The sequence below is a fragment of the Antedon mediterranea genome, chromosome 3, assembly GCF_964355755.1.
Source record: "Antedon mediterranea chromosome 3, ecAntMedi1.1, whole genome shotgun sequence".
NCBI lineage: Eukaryota > Metazoa > Echinodermata > Crinoidea > Comatulida > Antedonidae > Antedon > Antedon mediterranea.
Window position 1 is genome coordinate 19,854,591 of NC_092672.1, and position 27,417 is coordinate 19,882,007.

General features: G+C 33.1%; 1 protein-coding gene across 1 annotated transcript; it reads left to right on the forward strand.

The window, feature by feature from the left end:
* The first annotated feature begins 236 nt into the window (after positions 1-236).
* Positions 237-27,417, forward strand: LOC140045017 (uncharacterized). The gene is made up of 13 exons (XM_072089752.1): positions 237-259; positions 860-993; positions 2,679-2,768; positions 4,937-5,128; positions 14,505-14,741; positions 16,146-16,340; positions 16,507-16,668; positions 16,759-17,046; positions 17,253-17,333; positions 17,425-17,635; positions 18,078-18,131; positions 18,493-18,537; positions 22,118-27,417. The coding sequence occupies exons 2-13, from the start codon at positions 910-912 to the stop codon at positions 22,648-22,650; spliced, it is 2,172 nt and encodes a 723-aa protein (XP_071945853.1). The 5' UTR covers positions 237-259; positions 860-909; the 3' UTR covers positions 22,651-27,417.

Below are 27,417 nucleotides of genomic sequence, written 5' to 3' on the forward strand. Positions count from 1 at the left end.
CACAATGGTTATACCAAAAGTGTATATTAGATATTGGATATTTTTTTCATTTAGAAAGATTTTTATTCTTCTATGCCTAATGAAATGCACACATCAAACAATTGAACTACTTTTCCTTTCTACTATTTCTTTTAAACACACCTCATACAACCTCTATCATAATTGTTTACCTATTTCTTGCTTTCTACAGATATGGAGATATCAAAGCAAGCCCATTCAAGTGCAATAGAAAAAAAAATTGATCAGAGGTTAGAAAAAGGTAGGCACACCCTAAGCAATTAAAAAATGTTCAACATCTAACTAATGTTCCCATTGTTTTATTATTTTTATTTATTTATTTATAAACATAATTATTTAAAATGAATACAATTTTCATTAAATATAATGTTCTGACAAATGATTCATGTAAAGATAATAATTGAGAAATACTTTTAACAATACATATCCATTTTGTTTTGGCTTATAGAACATATGATAAAAAGTGCTTATTTAAATAATTCATTATTATATAAAGAAAAAGACATCACAATTAACATAATTATTGTTAAAATTGTTCTTTTTTTAAAAGAAGATTTGTATTCTAGTATAAATTTATTAAAAATTCTGCATTGTATTTATGTTTGAAGATTTTGTACATGGCAGCCTCCTGTAATGACATCGGGAGGTTTATTCCACACTTTGCCACCAGAAACTTGGAATTACATTTTATTTATTCTTAGGTATCTTATTGTATTGTATTTAAAGGTTTTTCCAATCAAGTTTTGTAACCCTGTCTAACAATGACCAGTTCAGTTTGATTTTCAATAGGCCTATAACACTGTATAGTAATTGTTTTTTGTTTTTTTATTGTTTTATGTAGAAGGCAGTGTTTGAATCTGGGATAAAATCAAGAATGCTACGTATAAAAGGATGGTAGTAGGAAACAAAAACGTGAGTGACATAACTAGTATATGGGACTACGCTGGTCAACTAGAATACTATATAACGCACAGGGTATGTTTTCATTATTGTATTGTCACTTTTGGTCTGAGAGTCGCATTTAAAAAAAAATTTTTTATTGGGTTCAGATACAAATAAAAATGGAAGCTCTATAATACTAATATCTTTTTTTTCTACATGATATGTGTTCTTAACAGTTATATCTGATTCAACCATTTTGCTAAGAACTTTTTAACAGGGTTATCATTGTGTTAGTTTCATTTTCATGTGCCATTTCCCTGTTCACACAAAACACACAAACATGTGGTTTTGTTTTTGTTGTTCCATTGATGATGTTGTTTTGGCATGTCTTAACATATTCACTCTTAAACTAGTGCCAGAGTTTGCTAGAAGGCTCCAGGGTTGAAGGGAAAAAATTACAAATTCAAAAGAAGATTGTTTAGACTTTTGGAATATTTAAAAACAAAAATGTTTAGTTTTTGATGAAAAGTTTTAAATTATTAATAACAATTCTTCAATTTATTTAACATAATCATGACTTGGCGAAATGTGCATACGTTGCACGTGCATAAAAGTGCAATTTCAGGACACCTTTCATATTCTCAAAAATTCTGCACCCCATGGCGGGTCTATGTTTTCATAGTTCAACATTTACATCATCACTATTTTGAAACTTCTAAATATGGTAGCAGCACTATGATTTTTAGTGTAAGGGTGCAATTTGTGGACAAACTGTTTCATATTCTATTATTTTCTCACCTCAGGAAATAACTAAAAATGCGACAAATCATGCATCAGCCTCAAAATCCCAATCAATAAATTAACACATTTTTACTTTACATTGGCTGGTCTATCATTGCATTTGAACATTGTACTTTTTTCCCCGAAGTGTAAAAATGGCAATATTTCCCAAATTTAAAGTTTATTTTACTGTTTGCATGTTCTATGTATGTTTTAGTTACTATGTCATACATATAGTAAATCATTGCCCATCAGGAGGGATGTCATTGTACATGCTAATTAAGTAAATGTAAAGGAAGAGACAAAATAATAGAGATATTCTGTTTTCCAAGGTTAAAATATGTACAGAGAACTTATCAAATATTATTATGAAGTGTTATGACATTTTTACTAATAAATACATTAAAAAAACTAGAGGGTACTCCGATAGTACAAACCTCCGCCTACTGTAAAATTCCCCTACATAAAATGTCTCCGGAAAATATATTTTTTTCAATATTTTTTTTATTAGCTCTAAGTATAAAAAGGCTAACTGCACACTACAAAGTTGTAGATGAGAGTTTAGTGTAATGATTATATATCCAGCCTCTCACAGTTGAGATCGCAGGTTGAAGTCCCGCTGACCCTTCAAAATTTAAACAAAATTATATGATGAGTCATTGATCATTGTGGCTAAGTTTGGTGAGAATCAGATAAAAATAATGGTCTCTAGGCAGTAAAATAGTATTATGTTAGTTGTGACCTTGACCTATGACCTTTTCCCCTCAAATTCGAACTCGTCCGAGCTTTTGGGGTATAGATCATTGTGGCCAAATTTGGTGAGAATCGGATAAAAACTGTGGCCTCCAGGCTGTTCACAGACACACACACACACGCACACAAACACACAAACATACATGGGTGAAAATATAACCTCCTTGGCGGAGGTAATAAGGTGAACATGTTAAAACAATAAAAAAAAAGTCTATTGGTAACTCTACATATTTTAATTATTTCAGTTTTTTTTGACAAGTACAGTATCGTACTGTGTTGCATTTAATGTCATGGACAAATTGGATGAGCAAGCTAATCCACGAGATTCGTCAAAAGTAAGTATTTTAGACAAATCAGAAATACATTATTAGCAAATTTTTAAATTGTAAATGGTGTGGTACTAAAGCCTGTTTTACTGTTGATCGTTGAGTTGCGTTGAACTGTCGGATTCAATGATTTTACAGGAAAAGGGGGTAAAAATCAACCTTGATAATCGTTAAAATCTAAAATCGTTAAAGTTGAACCGAGTTTAACTGTAACGTTAAAATCGTTAAAACTGACCAATCAAATGGCCACAAATTAGTCATTGCAGTTTGTGAAAAAAATAGGTACGTGCTGATATTTCTTGAATTTTAAAACGCAACGATGTTTTTCACGTTTTTTGTACCTTTTTAAGGTCTGATATTACAAAAAAACAAATGTAAGTCAAATTAAATTATAATATTAAAACAATTTAATTTAATGTTTGTCTTTAGTGTAAGCCTAGATTAAGATATCAGAGAAAGCATGTCCTAGGCTGGGTTGAAGCATAAAAACCTGTAACTTTTTCAATTTTCATGCGGGCCCGGCTGAGCGTGGCCGCACTTGGTTTTGTAATACTTCACGTAATTGAGAGAACCAAGGAACTATGAACGATTGTGTAAAACTGTAACTATTGGCGGTCCGGCTCATTCATCATCATCGTTATTTTATTTTAAACTCAACGCAACTTAACGATCGACAGGAAAACAGGTTTTAAGCATGGTTCCCACTAGAATGCAACGCAGCGATGTATATTGACGCTAAAGTGCTGAAAACATCGCAGGTTTGATTTCACCCAGGCGAGGGCAAACACAATTATTGGAAGGGCATTTTCTTACATTGGGTCGATAGTGGGAACCAAGCTTTAAAATCTGCATTTGTTTAGCAGTTTTAGCTCCAGTTTCAATTGTTGAGGCTGTACATTAAGATGCTGAGAAGGCATTAATACATCAACACAATACAAGTTGTATTTCAACACTAAATTTACTTCTCCATTGCAAGCTTTACACAACATCATGGATTATAAAATAAAAGCCTTGAATTGTGATGTTCATTCTAAAATTGTAACCCACTAGTTACAAAACTAGCAAAAAAGATGCCAAACCTCACACAAAGAAATTGCAAAATATAAAAAACCATTGAAATAAAAAAAAATGTAAATGTTAAAAAAAAACAGTTTTAAAAGTTTATGTCTGCATCTGCATCATCTAATTTTTATTATTCCAATATTCTATGACTGTGACTTACCAATTCATATTTTATCATTAATCTGTCGACTGATTGACAACGTGTATGTTATGTTATGTCCCTCTCATGCACGTTGTCACTTTCTGATGCGCACCCAAGATTAATATTCTCACAGCACAAAGTCTCATATCCAAAGTCCCGTATTGCTTTCATTTTGTAGCTTACAGATTTCAAAATAAAGGAATACTTTGTGTATAACTAAATAAATGGCCGTAAATAGTAAATAGAATTTTATTCTTGACAATTTGTTTCTTTTTTTGAAAATAATTTGTCAGGGACCGGGAAGAGTGCGCTTTTATTATAGCCTTAAATTGTGATGTTCATTCTAACATTGTAACCCACTATACTGTAAATTTATATCCTCTTTTAACACAGCATATTAAAACAGAATCCAGCTTTCAACTTGTATGCACAAATGTGAAACATTGTCTGACATGCAAACAACACATGTGGTACATATACCACAAAGCAACATGCATGCAAATTTATAGATTTGCAAAATACTTTTCTTGACGAAACAAAATACTGCAAGCTTGCGTCGCAACATCAATTCAAAACCACTGATCCATTTATGTATTTTATTTATTCATTTAGCATCCATTCAACAATACATTTAAAATACATAAACAAAAAATAAAATGACATATACTACTGTCATGTTATTGAAAACAAACATGTCTGAACAACACCCCTGGATGACTTGTTTTGACACCATATTCTTTTCTGGCTGACTGACCTGGATGGTGTTTACCGGCATATTTGGGACCCAGACAGTGGCCAGTTACTATTAATAGTTAGTAATAATAATTGTTAAAGACACTCTCATTAGGATACTGCAGAGAAAGGAGGTAGAAAATAAAATAATAATTTCATTATTAATAGTCTGCAGTAGTATTTAATTATAACACTACACATTTGGTTTTTAATTTATACCTAATATACATTCTCATTTTAGGGTCCACTAGGAATGACTAATTTGGACATGAATTTGTTCTGGATAAGATCCATTTATGAACATACTGTGTCACAACATGGTTCAGGAAACACTATTTCAATTGACGGCAAGAACATAGAGTCACCTCCCATCTGTTTGGTTGCAACTCATGTGGACAAATTGCCTGGGACAGCATCAGAAAAAGAGGAAGAGGTAAATAGCTATAGTATATTTATATTTGATAATTTCTTCTCTTTCTTAACTCAACTCTTTCAACATTAGCGCTCTGAGCAACTAAATGCAACTAACCTCAACTGACGTCCGCAACACACAGAAATGTAGACATAGTTCATTTCAGTTGCCCATGTTCTATTTTTTCTGGAAGTGCAACTAAAAAGTTTGAAATGCGTCACACGTGTGGTATGGGTAGAGATCGGTTCAATGTTACCTTATAAGTGCTCACGCATACTAGTTCCTTCCTACACGTGGTAAGGTAAGTTAAGATTTTACTTTATTGTTGCTCACAAAAAGGTTGACTGTAGACAACCCATTAACATCAAAGCATTTTCAGGTCAAATGTTTTTACAATCAATCAATATATAATATGAAAATTTTAAATTGACATGAATTACAAAGCAAAAGTGTTATAAATACATATTTAATTGAAGAATCTATATATTATTGCTACTAAATTTGTTGCATAATTTTACGTATCTCCTCCGAAACCACAAAACGGTATGTGCTCACATTTGGCACACTGATTTATTGAGGGACCGCACACGATAGACTGTCACTTTCCTGAATTTTAAGGATAAACACTAAAAACAGGCACAAAATAACAGTAATTTGACGTCTCAGCGACCATGTTACATCCATGTATAAACTACACATCCTCCTCTGTTGGTATACCGCCATGGTCTACAAACACCATGCCAGGCTACCAAATTAAAACAGTGTTTAGTCTCGGCAGCCGGTCAACTGTATAGAATGATCACGTCGTTAAAGTTTTAATTACTTAGGCACCTATCCTTTGAATAGAATTCGAGTTTGGCTCGGTGAGTAAAACGGCGTGGCCATTGATATCAATGCTTAGTACGTTCGAGTTCAAATCCGCGATAGTGTAAATAATAAGTATAAATAAAATGAATAAGTACACAAAGGAATTGCAAAATATAAAAAAAACCATTGAAATAAAAAAAAATGTAAATGTAAAAAAAAACACACACACAAAACTAAAACGAATCCAAATGGGTGTCGTGTTTCCAAAAAATATCAAATATCAACGAAAAATAAACCCAAAATTTTAAAGTTTGTGTCCGAGCGCATCATCTAATTTTTATTATTCCAATATTCTATAACTTACCAATTGATATTTCATATTTAGTCTGTCGACTGATTGACAACATGCATGTCCCTCTCATGCACGTTGTCACTTTCTGATGCGCACCCAAGATTAATATTCTCACAGCACAAAGTCTCATATCCAAAATCCCGTATTGCTTTCATTTTGTAGCTTACAGATTTCAAAATAAAGGAATTCTTCATGTATAAAAAAATAAATGGCCGTAAATAGTTCTGAATTATATTCTTAACAATTTGTTTATTTTTTAAAGGGCTGAGAAGAGTGCGCTTTTATTATACCTAATCATCCCATGCGAATTGTTATTAAGGCAGACAAGACTGCGTGCGAGGCTCGCACACAAAACAATTGGAAAATATCAAAACCATTGAAATTTAAAAAAATGTAAATTAATAAAAATGAACATACTGTACACAAACAAAACGATTCCAAATGGTTTGATACATTGTTGAATATGAAAACAATTTAACATTTGTTTTTACGCAGCAATATGTTTTTCATTCGATTTATGTCCACTTTTTTATTTTCTCTGTGAATTAAATAATGAATACACCATGAAAACACCCAAAATAATAATATTATTATTATTACATTTATTTACCCAGGGTAGCCCAAACAGTTAAAAACTGGTTTTCATCGTGAATATAGTTTGGTATTTTATACTTTCATTAGTGTTTGCGTGCATTATTTAATTCACACTGCACAACTTTTCTTTACCATCTTTTATTTTTGTAAAGTCTGAACAGTCAAAAAGTAAAGTCTAAAATTCCATATCCAGTATTGCTTTTATTTTTTAGCTTAAAGACCCCTTCCCTGCAATTTTGGACGTTTTTTGGAAAATAATACATATATATCACTTTAAAAACATTAAACCATGTCATTCCTTGTCTTAAATCTACGTTTTATGGTAAATTATGATAAAAAGTGAGAAACAATGCACTACCTAAGTAGCTCGCGGCGATCGACCTCTCGTGGACGGTCTTAGGCCTAGCCTGGCTAGGCTTAGATTTGTAGGCCTAGCTGGTAAACATCGGTAACGTACGAACATCGTACGCTAGCTATATACCTAGCCTGACGTTGTATAGTTGCTGCATTAATAGAGAGAAATGGCGAACCGACGTCTAAAATCCGAGTGGGTATAAAATCATAACAAACCGTTGAGGGCGGCACATTTCCTATGTTTATACACGTGAATCATGGCGTCGTCTAACCAATGTTGTTGCTGTAACGCTCGTAATTCTTTTCTATTTGTGTATTTAGTCATCCATCATTCACAATCATATTCCTAAAAATATCTCATATCTGTATGTCTACATTAGACTAGGCCTATAGTATTATAGTAGAATGGTGTTATCAAGTATTCATTACTGGCGGTAGCCCCCCGGCCCTCTGCAGGAAGTATAGCCACATAACAAAATGGCAGTTGTCAAGCTGAAACTAAATGCTAGGCCTACGTCTACTAGAGATGCTCTATTTAGTCTTATTACCTAGCTAGGAGATGCCTAGCAGCACCCTAGCTAAAGTAGTAGTAGTACAGTATGCAATAAAGAATTTCCAATATTATTATTATTATTATAATAACCGATAATCCGTGCTAGGCTCGCTCGAGCAGGCCTACTCGAGGTACTACACAGCATCAGCGAAACTATCTAGCTAGGGCCTAGAGCTGGGTACAGTATATAACAAAAACGCGTCTTAATTCAATCCAAATTGAAATAAAATATGTTAAGATTTGCCCATATAACATTAAAATTGTTAAGGGTGTTGCAAAAAAAAAGATACTGCTATTATGTGTGTTTTAAACGTTCTTTTCTAACTACCTTTTTAACTCAACCCATCGGAATTTCCCATACAAAAACATGTGGCGAAATGGTTTGTTTACAATCTATACCCACTCGGTGAAATTTGAGTGACGTCATCGCGGTTCGCCATTTCTCTCTATTGTCTTTCTATTTTTGCCAGACTCCGTTGATACAATTGGGGAAAACCCGGTATTTTCGCTGAAAAGTTAGGAGTCTTCCATTTGTTTTGGCCTCACGATCGATCGAAAAGTGGGCGAATTACAGGTGAAAAACAAAAATATCAATCCGCGCGCAATGCATTTAGGGATTTATAGCGGGCCGCTATATTTATTAAAATCGACTTATTTTTCACATTTTTAACCGTTTAAAGACGAAAAAAGTTATCGCAATAGGACCATATAGTATTATTTTTACATTAAATATAGTTTGTGATCTTAAATTAGATCTAAAAAACGTAGGAAATGGGGCTATTAAATATATTTCAAAAGCCCCTTTCTCACAGATGTGCCTGCAATATACCGGTACAGTGCTGGCGTCGTGCCGGTATCGTTACCGGCATATACCCATTCTCATCGGACTATCGTGCCGGAAATATAACCGGTATATACCGGCTTTCTGTGAGAAAGGAGTCGGGCATATTCGGCCAATAAAAAGTCTCTGACAAAATAATTATTGAGGGCGCCCTTTATTGTTATTATTTTTGTCTAGCGATGATATGGCGGCGAATGTTAAGTTACAGATTATTATCTTCCTTTATAGCATATTTATGCAATACATGCTATGTACAGTATATTGTGCATATATTATACAGGTATAGCAATTAATTTGCCGTCATCGGCAATCTGTAAAACACCTTAGAAGGCTGTAGGCCTACAATTTACAAGGCGACGAAAGGTCAGGCACCAACAAACAAAGAGCTAATGCTGGCCTACCCTAGCGGCCTATATAGATTATGCTACAAATTTCTTCTTGTCCCCTTATTTTAAGCAGCTCTCTTATCTCATTATCCCTCCAGTTCGACATTATTATTGTTAATTGAATTGAATAGGCGCCAAAGTGATACACTTGACTGCGCAAGGTGTCAAAGCCTCGACGGGGGGAACCCCGGAATATAACGGCAATACGTTCTCACAGAATGCCCGTCTGGCATTGCGGGGAATATCCCTAGAATATTACTAGGTCTAAAGCAGGTCATGTCGATGCCGGCATGGTGCCGGCATGATGCCAAGACGACCCGTTCTCACAGAAAACCATACCGGCATGGTAATGGTATATTCCCGCAATATTCCTGGCACACAACTCTGTGAGAAAGGGGCTAGTGTGAAGAGATAGTGTGGAACAAAATCAATGGCTGTAAAATAGTAGAATATTTTAATAATTTGTCAAAATACTTTAATCAGAGTGCGCTTTTATTATTAAAGGTGTGCTTCAACAATGCCTTACACCTGCTTCTAATAAACCTAGGTCATGCAGTGCCAGCACCATGTTTGTAGAAAATCGCATCTGCTCGTTCTACGAACTACAGCGTAAGGTGGTGTATGGCATGTTGTGCAGGTTGGGCAAGCCCGTAGCCAGGGTTGTAGGGGGTTGTAGGGTTCAAACGAACCCCCCTTTTCCTGAAGTGCCCTTTCAAACCAGACTAGCCTAGGCATAGGCATAGGCCTAGGCTAGCCCATATCATGGTTTTTTTGCCTTTTCTGTAGTATAGCCAGCAGGAGAATGTTACTTTTATTACTAAATAGCAAGATCGTATCATTAAAATAGCTATTAATCCCGCCGTTTCCTGTGTATTTTCAATTTTCAAATTTAAAAATGCGTCATTTGCCGTCTCTGACTATAGTATTAGCCCCGCAGAAAAAGTTACACTGCGCATGTATTGCTTACGTAGGGGACGTTCGCCACGCGTAGTGTGTAGAGAGTGTTATGGTTATTCTTGGCCTGCTTATATAAGGAGTTCTAATTAACAACTCCATGCTTAATTACTTGATCCATTTTGCGTAGGTCTCCTCTTTGTGACCATCACTCTTTTTACACAATAATTTCCGAAAGCGACCAGTCCACCATTTTTAAGGAGCACCTGCGCAATCGCGCTCCTCAAACCAGCAATTAGCGTCGCCAAAGGGGATTCCCCTTTCCCCTGCCTGCTTTCAAGCGCCAATTATCTCGCAGTGTATCCAATCCGGTGTCACAGAAGCCGAACAAGTACCAACCAAATGGTTTCTTTTTATTAAACAAAGCAATTTGATGATTCTTTTCCTCGAAAAATGTCAACCATTTTGGTTATTAAAATCTATCTTCTAGTATTTAGCCAGCATCGCATGTGTGACAGCCCTTTGTAAACACAGCCAATTGACAATTAAATAAACTGTAAAATGATACTTTGTAACTTATTATCAATATTTTGTTGACTATATATTGCTTGTTAGATTTGTATTAGTGAAATAAAGGTAAATAACTCCGCATTTTCTGTCCGATTCTTTAGGCCTAGCTAGGCTAGGTTAGCCACTACTCTAGCTAGTTATAGGCTAAGCCTAGGTCTAAAATAGTAGGCTAGCCCAGCCAGGTCAAGTAGACCTAGTTGGCCAATGACTCCCACCCAAGTTAGACCATGGTCTTATTATTTTGTAACGTTTTGTACGATTGTTGGATGGTATCCTGCAGGCGCCAACCCCCTTTTTGGGAAAAAAGAACCCCCCTGTAAAAACCCTGGATACGGGCTTGTTGGGGAGGACAGGCAAAATGGCCACAAAATGTATTTATGAATTTGCTCTTCCTTCATCCAATATACATGGTAGATGGATAAAGCTATTGTTGTAACCACCTGACTATGTGGCGTAGGTTTTTTTTTAATATATTTATATATATATATATAAATCCAAAGGCAAATTACTGAAAAAATCACAATGCTGTGGGTATCAGTTGCTGGATCTCAATGGAGATACAAAAATAAAATCGAAAAGCTAAATCAAAACGATAAAAGTAAAACAGCCAGAAAAATTAGCAGAGCTTTCATGCAACTAGTTCTTCATCCGTGCAAGTTAAGGAATTTGGATAACGTCATAGCATAAGAACTGGCAAGTGCTGCCTGGGTGGACAGGAATAAAAGTAATAGAGACAAGAGAGACAGGGTGGTGAATGGTAGGTGGAGAGTACTGAATAAGAGTAGAAAACAAAGAAGGTAGCTTCTTGGAATGGAACTAAAAAACAGCTTAAATGGTGGTTAATGTTAACACTTAAAAAGTGGTAATCAATGGAATAATTTTACCGATCTGGTGGGTGTATGTTCCTAATGTTAAGTCAAAAAGGTTTTATGGTTTTAAGTAGTAATTCCTAGTGGTTTTCTTTGTCTTTGCGAGTTTTTTCACTCCATTTGACATCGTGGTCTATTGCAATAACTCTGAAATTTGCAATCGAGTGACCAGCTGAATAAAAATGTTCGGCTACAGGTTGATCAAGCTTTACTGTTTTGATAGCTGATCTGTGTTGTGTCATTCTCATACGGAGAGTGTTTTTTGTTTGATAATGACGTTTTTGGTTAGACAATTAATTGATTGTCTTATCCGAAAAATGCGGCCAGTTTGGTTACTCTTAAATACTCTTTTATATATATATTTATATATATTTGTTTTTTTTATTCCTTTATATCTATATATAAATTTACGTAAGGGCAAAATTCGGTAAATCGCGCGTTATTTCTAGAATATTTACTCGATGGTATTTGAAGTTGGTTAGAATCTCGGTACTGATTGTAACCCTGTTTACTAATTAAATTGAGTTAGATAATTAGTTATTGACAATTAAAACGAATTTAGGTTCAACGATTTGTCCCAAATAGGGGTGTTTTCCGATCGTGGTATACACTGTCTAATGGATGTCCATCTTGGAAAATACCTGCACACAATAATACGAGGATGCTTCGCATTTTCCTATCTCCTCCTACGATAATTGTTTTTAATAGCTGAAAACCGGTTGAACAGCTCGAGTACAGTATCATAATGTTGAAGACAGGCAGATTTAATATACGTTTATACAAATTGATTTGCGATGAATGGAACATTAAAACAGGGACAGTTTTAAAAAAGTATTAAAACGTAAATGTTTTACTGCATTTAGTGGTATATTATTTACGGAAGCCTGTTCGGACCACAAGTTAACTATATTTTAAAAGCTGTTATCTGGCGGCCGCCACTTAATTATCTGGCGGCCGCCACTTTGGATCAGAGGCGATGTTGCATAAGGAACGCCATCGCTGCCTCCGGCAGCCAACTTTAATTCTATTCGGCTCTTTTACAACCATTATGTTTGGCTCTTTTAGCATTCGGCGAATTTCTATTCGGCCCATTAACCATATTTACGATTAAAGATGTGTTGAATAACCTAAAATTAATTCATCTTTTAACAAATTTTGAGAGATAAAGGTTAAATTATTATTGTTAAAAGTTAGGCTGACACTAGACTAGGTCTAGCTAGCCTAGGCCATAAATCAAACCTTTTCCTCTTTCAAAATAGTCAATAAGGTGGGACAATTGCAAGTTCTCTATCACATTAATCATGTCAATAAAATGATTAGTCATATTGAAATAACCTTCAAATTCATTTAATTCAACCAACCAAACACTCTACATGCTGCATCTATTTGTTTTGTAAACTTTTCATAGACTCATTTCCAGCCGTTGATTTTCTTCCATTTGACCACATGTAAAAGGTTAGAGTTTAATTGCGCCGTATAAAAAAAATCAAAAAGAGCCGAACGTAATGGTAAATGGGCCAAATAAAAAAGAGCCGGATGCTGAAAGAGCCGAACGTAATGGTAAATGGGCTGAATAGAAATGCGCCGAATGCTAAAAGAGCCGAACGTAATGGTAAAAGAGCCGAATAGAATTCAAGTTTGCTGCCTCCGGCAGCGATGGCGTTCCTTATGCAACATCGCCTCTGATCCAATGCACGTACATGTGTCACGTGACGGGACATGTACTAATAATTAAGTTGCGGCCGCCAGATAATTAAGTGGCTGCCGCCAGATAATTAAGTGGCGGTCGCCAGATAATTAAGTGGCGGCCGCCAGATAACAGCTTTTAAAAAATAGTTAACTTGTGTCCCGAACGGGCTTCCGTAATTATTGATTATAATTGCCTATAAAACATTTTTTAAAGTATTTCGTTACTGAGGAGATAAAGAATATATTTAAAAATTGTTCTTTCCATAAGACAAGTTTCTTCTTCGGAAGTAGGTCTAATTCCCAGGGTGCTAATTTTAGTTGACTACATAAATCATTGTGTCTATTTATTCGTTTTCTGTAAGCGACAATGTACTATAGTCCTGCGGTACGTACATTTGAAATCGCCAGTTTTTTTTTTACGCTGAAATCACTGTGTATTCGAGAACCATCTGTGGACGCGAAGCGAGTTTATAATAATGTAGACACTAATTTATTCTTGAGCTATGGAGAATTACTTTTTTTTCCGAAATAAAAGATGAATGAATGAATGAATTATATTTGCCCATGCAAAGCATTTAACCACATATTAAAGCAGAAAAAGACCGTGCAGAGCACGTGTTACTGCTAACCACATTAACTTATCTGTATATAATTCTTAACGATAAACCATGAATATGTATGTGTGCAACGTTTTGACTGTTTTCAACAGTCTTCTTTTGGCAAGCCGAAGAACTTCGGCAAATCTCAGACTAAGGTTACACATAAGGGGCGCTGTTCTACAACTATCAATGTGCTTCTAGCAACCACTAACATCTAGTCATTGCCAGAAGGAAACTGTTGAGTTGGAAACAGTCAAAAGGTCGCACATGGTCTATCGTTAAGAATTATATACAGATAATTAATATAAAAACCAGATGAAATAATTTTTTGAGTACATTAAATTAGAGAAAACGAAGTACCTATTTGAGATTTTGAATAAATACAGTATGAATCAAATAAAATAACCTAGTGTTGTGTATGTAAACCACTGATCAAGTTAATCACCACACATGCCGATAAATAATATATATAACTAAAAATACACACCCTCTCCTCATCATTTTCTGTGTTATCTAGAGTTTAGGATTTGTTTGTAATACAATAATTTATTCATTCACATTACCAGTGGCTAGTCTTGTAAATGCTGATACTGGTCACCAGTCATTTTTTTCTATCAAGTATTCTCAGTGAATTTTTCATGTGTCAACACTTAGCTTGAAATTATGCATGTAGGCCCCAAATCCAAGATGGCAGTCAAATCCAAAATGGTGGTCAAAATCCAAAATGGCTGCCAATTTGATCTAACTTGTACTTATAATGCCTATTAATTTTCCTTTCTAAACTGTTTATTCTATTTGTTTACCACACACATTGAAGTTTACAAGACACCGTCCATATAACTTATCAGATGTAATAGTATATAGCAATGATCGTATTTATTAATTGAAGGTCATGAAGATGTACAAGAAAATGTTTGATAAAATGGAAGGAATGCCATATGCTCACCATGTAGATCGTGAAATGTACATGGTTGATAACACCATGAAATCACATGAAGGTATTACAAAACTTAGGCGAAACGTTGGTAGATACATGAAGGAAATGGTGAGAGAAGTTCCAGTAAAGTGGGTTAATTTACAAGAACGTTTGCAAAGAGAAACAGAATTGTGTATTACATTTGAAGAGGTAAAGTTTTGATTGTTATTCCAATGTAATTGCATAATATTATTAAACTATCGCTCTCTGTAGAGCGATAGCCTATTGTTATTGCTAAAAACTTCATTTTTTCTGCTCATTTTTTGTGTCACGCAGATCTTGAAAGTTATGTTGGCCAGCAGATGCACGTATATATGTAGTTGTGCAACAAACTTTGGTTTAATGAAAATATGGTCGCGATTTTTTGAAATTCTTAAATTGACTATAAATTCAAAACTAACAGCCTTTTAAATTGTGAACATTGATATTTTCACGCGTACGCGCACTTTGAAAGTTAAAAATGCTCAAAATCAATTCCTAATCAAACGTTTCAGGACATTTTAAGCATTTCACATTTTTCAAAAAAATTTCAGCTTAGAAAGACCGCTTTTGCACTTGATTGTTGTTGAATTTGTTGATGAATTATGAATGTAAAATAATGACACACGTGCACGCCAAACTAAAAAAATCTTGCACCTAAAAATGGTTAATTTTATGCAAATTTGTGTAAAAATATGCCTATTTTGAATCAATTATAGCTATCCGGGATGGCTGGTGACCCCCTATTTTTTTCACTTATTGTAAAGGGTAATGAGTTTTAGATATGAATTCATGTGAAATTTAGACCATAAGTATTTTATGACGTCATCATATGACCATCTGAATTTTAAAAATTGGATTTTCATCTCTTTCGTCACAGTTTGTCACATTCAATAGAGCGCATATCGGGTAAACGTTATCAATTTTCTTCCAATTTTCAATAATATTAATATTTCTCCTTCAGACATATTTATTTTTAATTTGAAAATGTCATCATATTCAAACAATTAAATAAACGTGGGTGGTGTAAAATAAAAACTAACCGTCAACAAACCGTTTACAATGTCAATACAGTCAACTGCTTGTTGAACGATTTTGATCGATGCTATGCTGTTTATACAATCGTTGTGGTGCAGCTTACTGTAGGCTAAACCTAATAAATAGCATCTGTATGTTACGATGCGTTGCACGATAGCCTAACTCGTCACCATGACAAGTTCAAATTTAGTTATTTCATTGTTACTTTGTTTACCTACAGTACACTAGCAATATTTATAGCCATAACAGTACTGGGATATAAATGTGCTAAAATCTATACAGAGCTTATATTTTCGTAAATAAATAAAATTCTATTTGTGAACACTATACAGACCAATATACAATACTAGAATGGGTATACATGCGATTGTTACCTGACAATATACAATACTAGAATGGGTATACATGCGATTGTTACCTGTTTTGCTGAAATTAAACACAAGGTTTTCTTGTCCTGGCCTATCATTGAATTTTCCATTATATTTTCTAAAGTTCTACGCTAAGTTATTTTTTTATTTAAATTTAATTCTTTATTAGGTTTCCGGGATTGGCACTGAATGTGGAATATCCAAAGAGGGGCTCGCCACTGCCATAGAGTATATGAATGACATTGGGATCATTTTGCATTCGAGTACTAACGAAAAACTGAAAAACACTGTGATAACAGATCTTAAAATGATGATTCGAATGGTGACAAAAGTGATCACAGTAGTTAAACCGTCTATTAAAGTGGTAGGTAGATAATGTATTTTATTATGATATCAGATTGTCAAAAATGTGGATGTATAGGTGATGTTAATAATCTGTTCTTAGTAACTTGATGTGAAACAGTATAATTGTGTTGATCATGTGACTGTACTGTTTAAAGTAAGAATAAACTGTTTTTTTTTAAATATAGAAGCAAATGAGGGTGCTGTGGAAAAGGCTTGATGAAGAAGGAATACTGGAGGAAAGACTGCTACGGTATTTATGGGAACAGGAATTAGAGGAAGATCCACATCGCTTTGAAATCTTTACTGAAGTGATGAAGACATTTGGTTTGCTCTTTGAGAAATTGAAGGTAAGTTAAACATCTTATTTTAGATTGGCTATTACTTAAATTAGCTTAAATGTTATACTTATATTTACAACACTTTGCTTACATCCGCAGGTACCTGAAAGTAACCGGGTATTCTTGGTTCCATCTCGGATGCAAACCAAGAAAGAGAGTCTTGAAGTTAAAACGGACGAGGAAAATATGGTATCGATCTATCTTACACCTACGGACTTTCTTCCCAATGCTGTATACAATACATTGGTTGTTGCATTTCTTGACTTGATGGAGGTCAAAGGTAGACCTGGTGAACCAGTTGTGTTTCAAAATCGCAGTGAATTTGACTTTAAGGATCATGGGGTTAATTTAGGCACAGTGAAAATTGAAAACAGGCATGCATTAAAGGTACAGACATTATTTATGTATTTAGTTTCAAATAAATATATTAGAACAGAAGATCAAACATAAAATTTTGAACTAATTTTGCCACTTTTACTGAATTAAAATGTTTATGAATGAATGTTGAACATGAACCTACAAAAGGTAATTGTAATAATCCAATGATACCTTTTTGCATTTATTAACTTTTTTTAGTAAACTTTTCTTATCAGCTTGAAATATCTCATCTAATTAAAGTTCATGGCAGTACTACAGGCCCAATAAATGAACCACATCGAAGCTTCTGCATAGAGGTAAGGATAATATGTGTTAACATTTTCAACAAAACAGTACTAGAATGTAATAAAAGAATATTTTTAACTTAAGTTTTTCATTATGTTATAGGTGTTAGGATATCTGAAGCATCAACTAGAAAATGTGCTTGTCACAAGTGAAGGAGTTGGCTACAATCTATGTGTGTTGTGTAATGTTTGTAATCCAGCAGAGAAGCCTCATTTACATGGTCTCAAACGATGCTTGGAACAAGGTTTCGATGGTGTTAAATGTGGCGATAAGCTCATGGATACCACTCGTTTAAAGAACCTATTTTCGGAAGGTAATTGAAATTTGGAATTATCATCAACATTTTCTTCAATAGCAATATTATTAGTTTGTTTTAATGACATAGGAACATGTGTGTATGAGATATCTGCAAAGACCCTTTGAATAATAGATAACATTTATTCTTATTATTTACAACCTAATGAAAATCAGTTGACTAATTAATTGGCATTTGGGAATTAATTTTTTAACATTTTTTTTTTAAAAAATAAAACAGATTTAGGCTAAGCTAAACATTTATCCCAAATAACTTGAGGCGTCATGTAAATCTATTGTTTTCCCTGCAGAAATCTTTCTTCACACAATAAAGATTTTAAATCTATCTGCAGTATTTATTCTGGGAGGCCTGCATAACTTTAAAATAAATATTTAATTTAATAATTTAATTTCTTTTTCTCACTAATACAATGTACTGATAGATATTTTTTTTTGCATAGATACACCAGATGCTACTACTACTACTCTGGCTATAAGCTCATCATTACCATCAGGTCAGTTGATTGATAAAATTTGTTAATTCTAAATTACATAAAAATTACATACAATTTAGAAATGGCAATAGCTAGTTCAGAACAGTTAAAAATATGTTATATGGTACTTGATATGTAAAGTTTGGAAAATGTAATAGTATTTTAAACAATTTATAATAAGGAACATGTCAAAGATGGTGGTTTCTGACAAATCTCATGATTTCAAAATACATGAAGGTCTACTTTGAATGGCATAAAACCGTGTATCTTAGTGTTGTTAACAGAATAGTTTATTTGATAAAAACTAACTTTAAAATGTGTATTGAATAAATTGTGATAATGTTTTTGTTATTATGACTATGTATATGTTTATTTTGTATAGATACACCGACTACTACTCCTCTGGCTACAAGCTCATTACGAACAGGTTAGTTGATTATCATTAGATCATTAGAGATCATTGGATCCTTGGATCTAATGTAGAAAATATTAGCTAATGTTGAAATGGCAATAGCTAAATGTAGAAATAACAAATTGCTCATATGTAATTAGTACCAGCTAAGGTGAGAAAATGCTTCACAACTATGATGAAATTACTGTTGGGAACTACATCAAGAAACCTGAAGGATAGATACATTATGTGAAGTTAAATATAATATAAAGTTGGTAATACATAAGGATAACAACTAAGCAGATTCTGTATTAATCACTTTCAACTACCATGCCTTTTTTTGGGGGATATTAATTATTCCCTATGCAGCAATATAAATTGTGACCTGATTTATGGAAAGTTATGGTGTTTTAAGGATTTATATTCATACATACAGACATATTCAAACAATGATTTTCAACAACTATGATTATTATGCTCAATTTATATCATAATTTTGGAAACTTGTCTTCAACTATTTAGAGTTGTCAGAGGATAATTTTAAACAGTTGATTGCAGACTTTGCAAAATGGTTTGATGATCGTGGTCTCCTTAAAAGGCTACAAGTTATATGCACAGAAATAGTAGATGACATTCAAGAGTTGAAAAGGGTTACCAGTACAATCAACCTGTTAGCTCTTTTAACTGCAAATGGACAATTGAGTCAAACAAATCTTTCTGTCCTGTATGATGCAATAAAAGTAACAGAACAATTTGGCTTTCAGTCAGTAATTAAAGAAAAGCTTTACATACCTGTCCTAATACAGCTTATTAGCTTTAAAATCACTCATTTGTTGGCGATGAATGGTTTTTCCCATCAAAGTTTTTTTTCCAATTATAAAATGAATATCATGACAAAAAGCATAACTTTCCAACCATTTTTTGCAAACCATATCTCTATGTTTTTTAAGCCTCTTTATCTCCCCACTAGACTAGACTCATTAATGTACAATTGATAGAATCAGATGAATTAATTGTGTGTTGCTTGTATAATAGGTCAGAGTATAGCATCCGATTAAACTCTGGGCAATCAAACAAAAGCCAGCTTTTGCTAAAGGTTTTCTGATTAATTACCATTACCTTAATTTCATAAACTAGATGGTACGCAAGCAAAGCGAGCGTACCATCTAGGTCGTGCCCACACAGATGGTTCTCGAATACATAATAATTTCAGCGTTAAAAAACTGGCGATTTCAAATGTACGTACCACAGGACAATAATACATGTCGTTTACGGGAACGAATAAATAGACACTGTGATTTATGTACTGAACTAAAATTAGCACCCTGGGAATTACTTCCGAAGGAGAAACTTGTCACAAAATGAGACCAATTGTTTTAAGTCAAATTTAAACAAACTTAATTTGTGTTTTGTATGTAACATTAGGGTTGAGGGATGGGAAAGAGGATGGGTGCAAAGAGGAACAATTAATTTTTAAATATATTCTTTATCCATGTAGTAACGAAATATTAATTGTTTTCATGTTTTACAAATAATATACCACTAAACACAGTAAAACATTGCGATGTAATACTTTGTTGAAACTATCACCGTCCTAGTCGATTGAAATAGTACAGTACATGTAACGATACATCACTACGACATGTATAATATGTTTATATAATGTAAAACAATTTTTGAAAACCCCCCCTATTCGTGGCAAATCATAAATTCGATTTAATCGTCAATAAATATTAAATTATCTAACTCAACTTAATTAGTAGGCCTAATTGTTTTCAATTGTTTCTTAGAGCCAATTCATACTTAAGTTGGTTCCTAACCCTACCCACCAAAGTTGTTCTGCGTTTAGGGCATGTGATGCACCGTAGGCCTATCCTCTACTGGCTTTACAACGCTACTCATGCCAGTGAGGGAAGGGTGATGATGTCACATGGGTGGTTTAACTGCAATAATAAAGATTTGTACATAATATACGGCGACTGAAAACGCTAGCTCATTATCCGTTAAAAAAAATCTAAAAAATCTATATCCAACCTCTGCAGCACAGATTGAAAAAAAAAATGGATCGAATTTCTGTTATGAGTATACAGTACTTGCCTTTACGACGCCTGAGGGAATAGACACTTGTGGAACAGAGATTGGAATGTTCCATTCATTTCAAATCAATACATTTGCATAAACGTATATTAAATCTATCAAAATAGTATTTTTTTAAGAAAATCGGCCTGTCTTCAACATTATGATACTGTACTCGAGCTGTTCAACCGGTTTTCAGCTATTAAAAACAATTATCGTAGGAGGAGATCGGAAAATGCGAAGCCTCCTCGCATTTTTTGTGGCGGGTATTTTTCAAGATGGACATCCATTAGACAGTGTATACCACGATCGGAAAACACCCCTATTTGGGGCAAATCGTTGAACCTAAATTCGTTTTAATTGTCAATAACTAATTATCTAACTTAATTTAATTAGTAAACAGGGTTACATCAGGTGGTTAAAATCAGTACCGAAAGTACGAACCAACTTTATATACCATCGAGTAAAAATTGTAAAAGTAAGGCGCGATTTACCGAATTTTGCCCTTACGTAAATTTATAAATAGATTAATTGTATTTAATAAATTCGTTTTAACCGTCAATAACTTATTATCTAACTTAATGTAATTAGTAAACAGGGTTACATCAGGTGGTTAAAATCAGTACCGAAAGTACGAACCAACTTTATATACCATCGAGTAAAAATTATAGAAGTAAGGCGCGATTTACCGAATTTTGCCCTTACGTAAATTTATATATAGAAGCTCAGGTACAGGCATGAATTTTAAACATAATATCTGGTTAATTGTACATAAATAAAATATTTATAGCAGAAAGTAGTAGTTAGGTAGTTTTACCTAATGTAATAACATGTCTGGTGACTCCCTAGAAGGTGAAAAAAAGATGTTGGATATACGGTGGATAATCTTTGCTTTAGTGATCTGATAACATTTTTTACTACACCATAGCTTTTTAAAATGCCTCTCTATTTACAAAATTTGTGTACAAAGAAATAGAGATTTTACTGTGTAATTTGAACTATGCTCCCACTGATAAGAAAGTGCTTATTTTCAACAAACTCGTGTAACACAAATAAAATCCCAAAAATTATGAAACAAAGGCGAAACTATAGATCGATAATTATTGGAATGTATGATCAATAGAAATTTTTTGCCCGCACCTGGCCTTTAAGATAATAACGTGAGAATTTAATTATCCACATTGATAGTTTTTTTAATGGTTATCTAGTTAGTAAATCACAATATATTTTCAATTTTGTGTATGGTGTGATGATTGTCTAACATGTGTCTTCTATGCATCATTTATGATGAGGATTTTAAACTTTTGGCAAATTACAATAGTATGGTCACAAAGATTATAAGTTGAATGGGAAGAATGTTTTAATGATTTAAAAGATTTCCTGTTTTGTTGACCTTCAAACTTTTTATTTTCTTTAAATATATTCATTATTCAAAATGTTGGTACTGAAATTTTTTTCAAATCTGCTATCTCGGCCTTTTATTGTGTCCACAAAAAAAAGACGACCCAGTGACATATATTACACTGTTGATTTTTTTTAGGTGAACTATCTGACGATAACTATCGGGAACTGCTCAGCAAAGTGTCATCGTGGTTCAAGGAATCAGAGAAAGTCAATCTATTGAAAGTTATACTTTGCAAGTGTGAACATATTTCTGTTGTCGAAATAGAAAGAAGGAATGATCCATTTGAGCTGTTTAAGTTACTTGAAGGTCCTGGAATCATTAGCCAATCAAATATCGATGTTCTCATTGAAATCATTGCAATAGGAGGAATGGAGGGTGTGTATGAAAGCATCAAGCACTTGATACCAACCTTTGCTGGATTTGAGAAATTAATCATCTCTGAACGCTGGAATGATGTACGAAAGGTGATCAGATTTGGTCTTAAAATAAGTAATGCAGATAAAGTAAAAATTGGACAGTTGCGTGGCCTAAAGGTTAAGGAATCAGATGATGTTTGGACTTTAATATTTCAGCTAGTAATGAAAGATACATTTACTAAAAACAGCACAGAATTCGTTCGACTACTTAAGGACAATGACATGGATAGCCTTGCTACATTATTGGAATAGATAAAATACAAGATAACAATACATAACATGTGACAACATAACACTGAATTAACATTCTACTACTTAAAGACAATGACATGGATAGCCTTGCTACATTATTGGAATAGATAGAATACAAGATAACAATACATAACATGTGACAACATAACACTGAATTAACATTCTACTACTTAAGGACAATGACATGGATAGCCTTGCTACATTATTGGAATAGATAGAATACAAGATAACAATACATAACATGTGACAACATAACACTGAATTAACATTCTACTACTTAAAGACAATGACATGGATAGCCTTGCTACATTATTGGAATAGATTGAATACAAGATAACAATACATAACATGTGACAACATAACACTGAATTAACATTCTACTACTTAAGGACAATGACATGGATAGATAGCCTTGTTACATTATTGGAATAGATAGAATACAAGATAACAATACATAACATGTGACAACATAACACTGAATTAACATTCTACTACTTAAAGACAATGACATGGACAGCCTTGCTACATTATTGGAATAGATAGAATACAAGATAACAATACATAACATGTGACAACATAACACTGAATTAACATTCTACTACTTAAAAACAATGACATGGATAGCCTTGCTACATTATTGGAATAGATTGAATACAAGATAACAATACATAACATGTGACAACACAACACTGAATTAACATTCTACTACTTAAGGACAATGACATGGATAGCCTTGCTACATTATTGGAATAGATAAAATACAAGATAACAATAGATAACATGTGACAACATAACACTGAATTAACATTCTACTACTTAAGGACAATGACATGGATAGCCTTGCTACATTATTGGAATAGATAGAATACAAGATAACAATAGATAACATGTGACAACATAACACTGAATTAACATTCTACTACTTAAGGACAATGACATGGATAGCCTTGCTACATTATTGGAATAGATATAATACAAGATAACAATATATAACATGTGACAACATAACACTGAATTAGCATTCTACTACTTAAGGACAATGACATGGATAGCCTTGCTACATTATTGGAATTGATAAAATACAAGATAACAATAGATAACATGTGACAACATAACACTGAATTAACATTCTACTACTTAAGGACAATGACATGGATAGCCTTGCTACATTATTGGAATAGATAGAATACAAGATAACAATACATAACATGTGACAACATAACACTGAATTAACATTCTACTACTTAAAGACAATGACATGGATAGCCTTGCTACATTATTGGAATAGATAGAATACAAGATAACAATACATAACATGTGACAACATAACACTGAATTAACATTCTACTACTTAAATACAATGACATGGATAGCCTTGCTACATTATTGGAATAGATAGAATACAAGATAACAATACATAACATGTGACAACATAACACTGAATTAACATTCTACTACTTAAATACAATGACATGGATAGCCTTGCTACATTATTGGAATAGATAGAATACAAGATAACAATACATAACATGTGACAACATAACACTGAATTAACATTCTACTACTTAAGGACAATGACATGGATAGCCTTGCTATATTATTGGAATAGATAAAATTTAAATGTGACAATATAACTATTAGAATCAGAATTACTAAAAAGTGACTACAATTTAATAACAGTTGTTTGGATTTTTTTTAAATAAACTAATTACAACCAATCAAAATCTGAATTTGATTGTAAAGAACCTGTAAAGTTTTATTAAATACAGTCAGTTCATCCAAAACCATACCTTTTTAATGTCCCAAATTGTTCAGAATACCAGATATATTAGCTCAGCCCAAGGCTGTCCTGTTAATGTCCCAAATTGTTCAGAATACCAGACATATTAGCTCAGCCCAAGGCTGTCCTGTTTTGGAGAGTTGACTGTATTATTAAATTATTTATTGGTTATTGTAATAATGTTTCAAGACAAATATTTAATCTTGCAACAATTCATACAGTAGTGATTCAGATTTAAAAGCTCTTGATGGACAATACAGCTTCTCTGTCCTTAAGCAGTATACAGACAGCTGAAGTTTAAAGATGAAATGTAGCTTACTGTCACAAGTCTAACCTTTTTTTGCAAACCATATCTTTCTGTATTTGTAGCCTCTTTATCTACCCACTAGACTAGACTCATTAATGTACAATAGATAGCATATGATGGATCATGTAGATACGGAAGGCAACAAACAACTGACATACACCATTTTAAATCTCTATGTTTTTGTAGCCTCTTTATCTACCCACTAGACTAGACTCATTAATGTACAATAGATAGCATATGATGGATCATGTAGATATGGAAGACAACAAACAACTGACATACACCATTTTAGATCTCTATGTTTTTGTAGCCTCTTTATCTACCCACTAGACTAGACTCATTAATGTACAATAGATAGCATATGATGGATCATGTAGATATGGAAGACAACAAACAACTGAAATACACCATTTTAGATCTCTATGTTTTTGTAGCCTCTTTATCTACCCACTAGACTAGACTCATTAATGTACAATAGATAGCATATGATGCATCATGTAGATATGGAAGGCAACAAACAACTGACATACACCATTTTAAATCTCTATGTTTTTGTAACCTCTTTATCTACCCACTAGACTAGACTCATTAATGTACAATAGATAGCATATGATGCATCATGTAGATATGGAAGGCAACAAACAACTGACATACACCATTTTAAATCTCTATGTTTTTGTAACCTCTTTATCTACCCACTAGACTAGACTCATTAATGTACAATAGATAGCATCTGATGCATCATGTAGATATGGAAGGCAACAAACAACTGACATACACCATTTTAAATCTCTATGTTTTTGTAACCTCTTTATCTACCCACTAGACTAGACTAATTAATGTACAATAGATAGCATCTGATGCATCATGTAGATATGGAAGGCAACAAACAACTGACATACACCATTTTAAATGTCTATGTTTTTGTAGCCTCTTTATCTATCCACTAGACTAGACTCATTAATGTACAATAGATAGCATGTGATAGGAATAATTAGTTCAATGTAGTTTATTTCAAGTGCTTTATAGTTGTTGCTTTGTTTTTTTTTCCAATTTATATTTGTGTATGTTTTTTTTACAATCAATCATTGTGAGTTTATTTTAAATACTTACATATTATTGTAAGTGTTAAAGCTTTGTACATTATATTATATACGTTATGAAATAAAATGTGAATAAGATGATTTATTGTTAAAGCTTTGTACATTATATTATATACATTATGAAATAAAATGTAAATAAGATGATTTATTGTTAAAGCTTTGTACATTATATTATATACATTATGAAATAAAATGTGAATAAGATGATTTATTTTTGTATATAGAAAATTGTAAAAATGAACACATTTAATTTTGTCCATTTGTATGATGTGGGATTTTTAGGTGGAAGTGTGTTAACAGTAACCATAGTGATAGTAACAATAATAATGCACAGTTACAATACTGATAACAATGTAGTCACTCATTTAAACAAATAAAATATATAAATATAATTATATAATTTACTTCTATAATGAGGACATGTTCACCTAAAGAGTGTGTGAGTGCTGGCTGTGTACAGGCTGATAGTCATTAAATTGTTTACACAACTTTTACCTGCTGCCACAATATTAGGTTAATTACATTTGGTATTTTAAGATGGAAATTATCTGCAATTTTGAGGCAATTTTTATGAAGTTTAAAAATCCAATAAATTGAAAGAAGAATACCAATCTAATATAATAGTTTTTGTAAATGTTTTTTTTTCTGTAGGTAGGTTATGCAAACATTATGAATTATTCATCAGCTATGTTTGTTATAATGGATTGCTATGTTTCAAAGAAATCATCAGAAAATCACTAGATTAATTTATTTTGTGCATTATGAGAAATGCAGTTTATGGCTCAGCAATTGATGCAAACTAGGGGTTTAATTTATTACCAGTCTGTGGTACAAGGGTTGTTGTTATTGTAATTATTAGGCCCATTATTGACAGTCCATTGGGCAACAACAAAAGCTGAGCCGAAAATGGTTCTTACCAAAGAATATATGTCACAAGAATGAGTAATCCGCGATTTTCCCTGTAACAGTAATATTGTCCATGTGGTAGGGCGCCGCCATAAGTAAGGATGTATACAACTTTTTGTGACGGTTACACTAATCTAAGCCTGCACCACCGGTAATATTTTCATGATAAAAAATGTTATCAACTACATGCCAACATCATGTTAAATGCTGTTTGGATATTTAATTGTTCGTTTCATGCAATCTATGTATTAAAAACTGCCGAATAAACAGTTCGCTTCATCTACCGGGCGTGAATTGGTGTTTACGCGTTTTCACGAAGGATAGTTTAATAATATTTCTATATTTAACTTGTTTCTGGTATAACAAATAAATGTTAATGAAATTTAACATTGTATCCTATTAATAATATGTATTTTATACTAATTTATATCTTAAAAACAATACTTAATTTACCGGGCGTAGATTAGTACGCGGCAATGGTAAAGAATAGGCCGTGCTGAGTAACGCTTCGTTGATTTTTGGTGTAGCTGTTAGGCTTTTTTGTGAACTAATTTAGTATGGTAGTAAATAATTTTCTGTAGAAGTGAATGTACACTAGTTTGGTATTATATATGCATTATAAAATGTTTTACAATTGCAAAATATATTATCATAATTCTATTTAATCATAA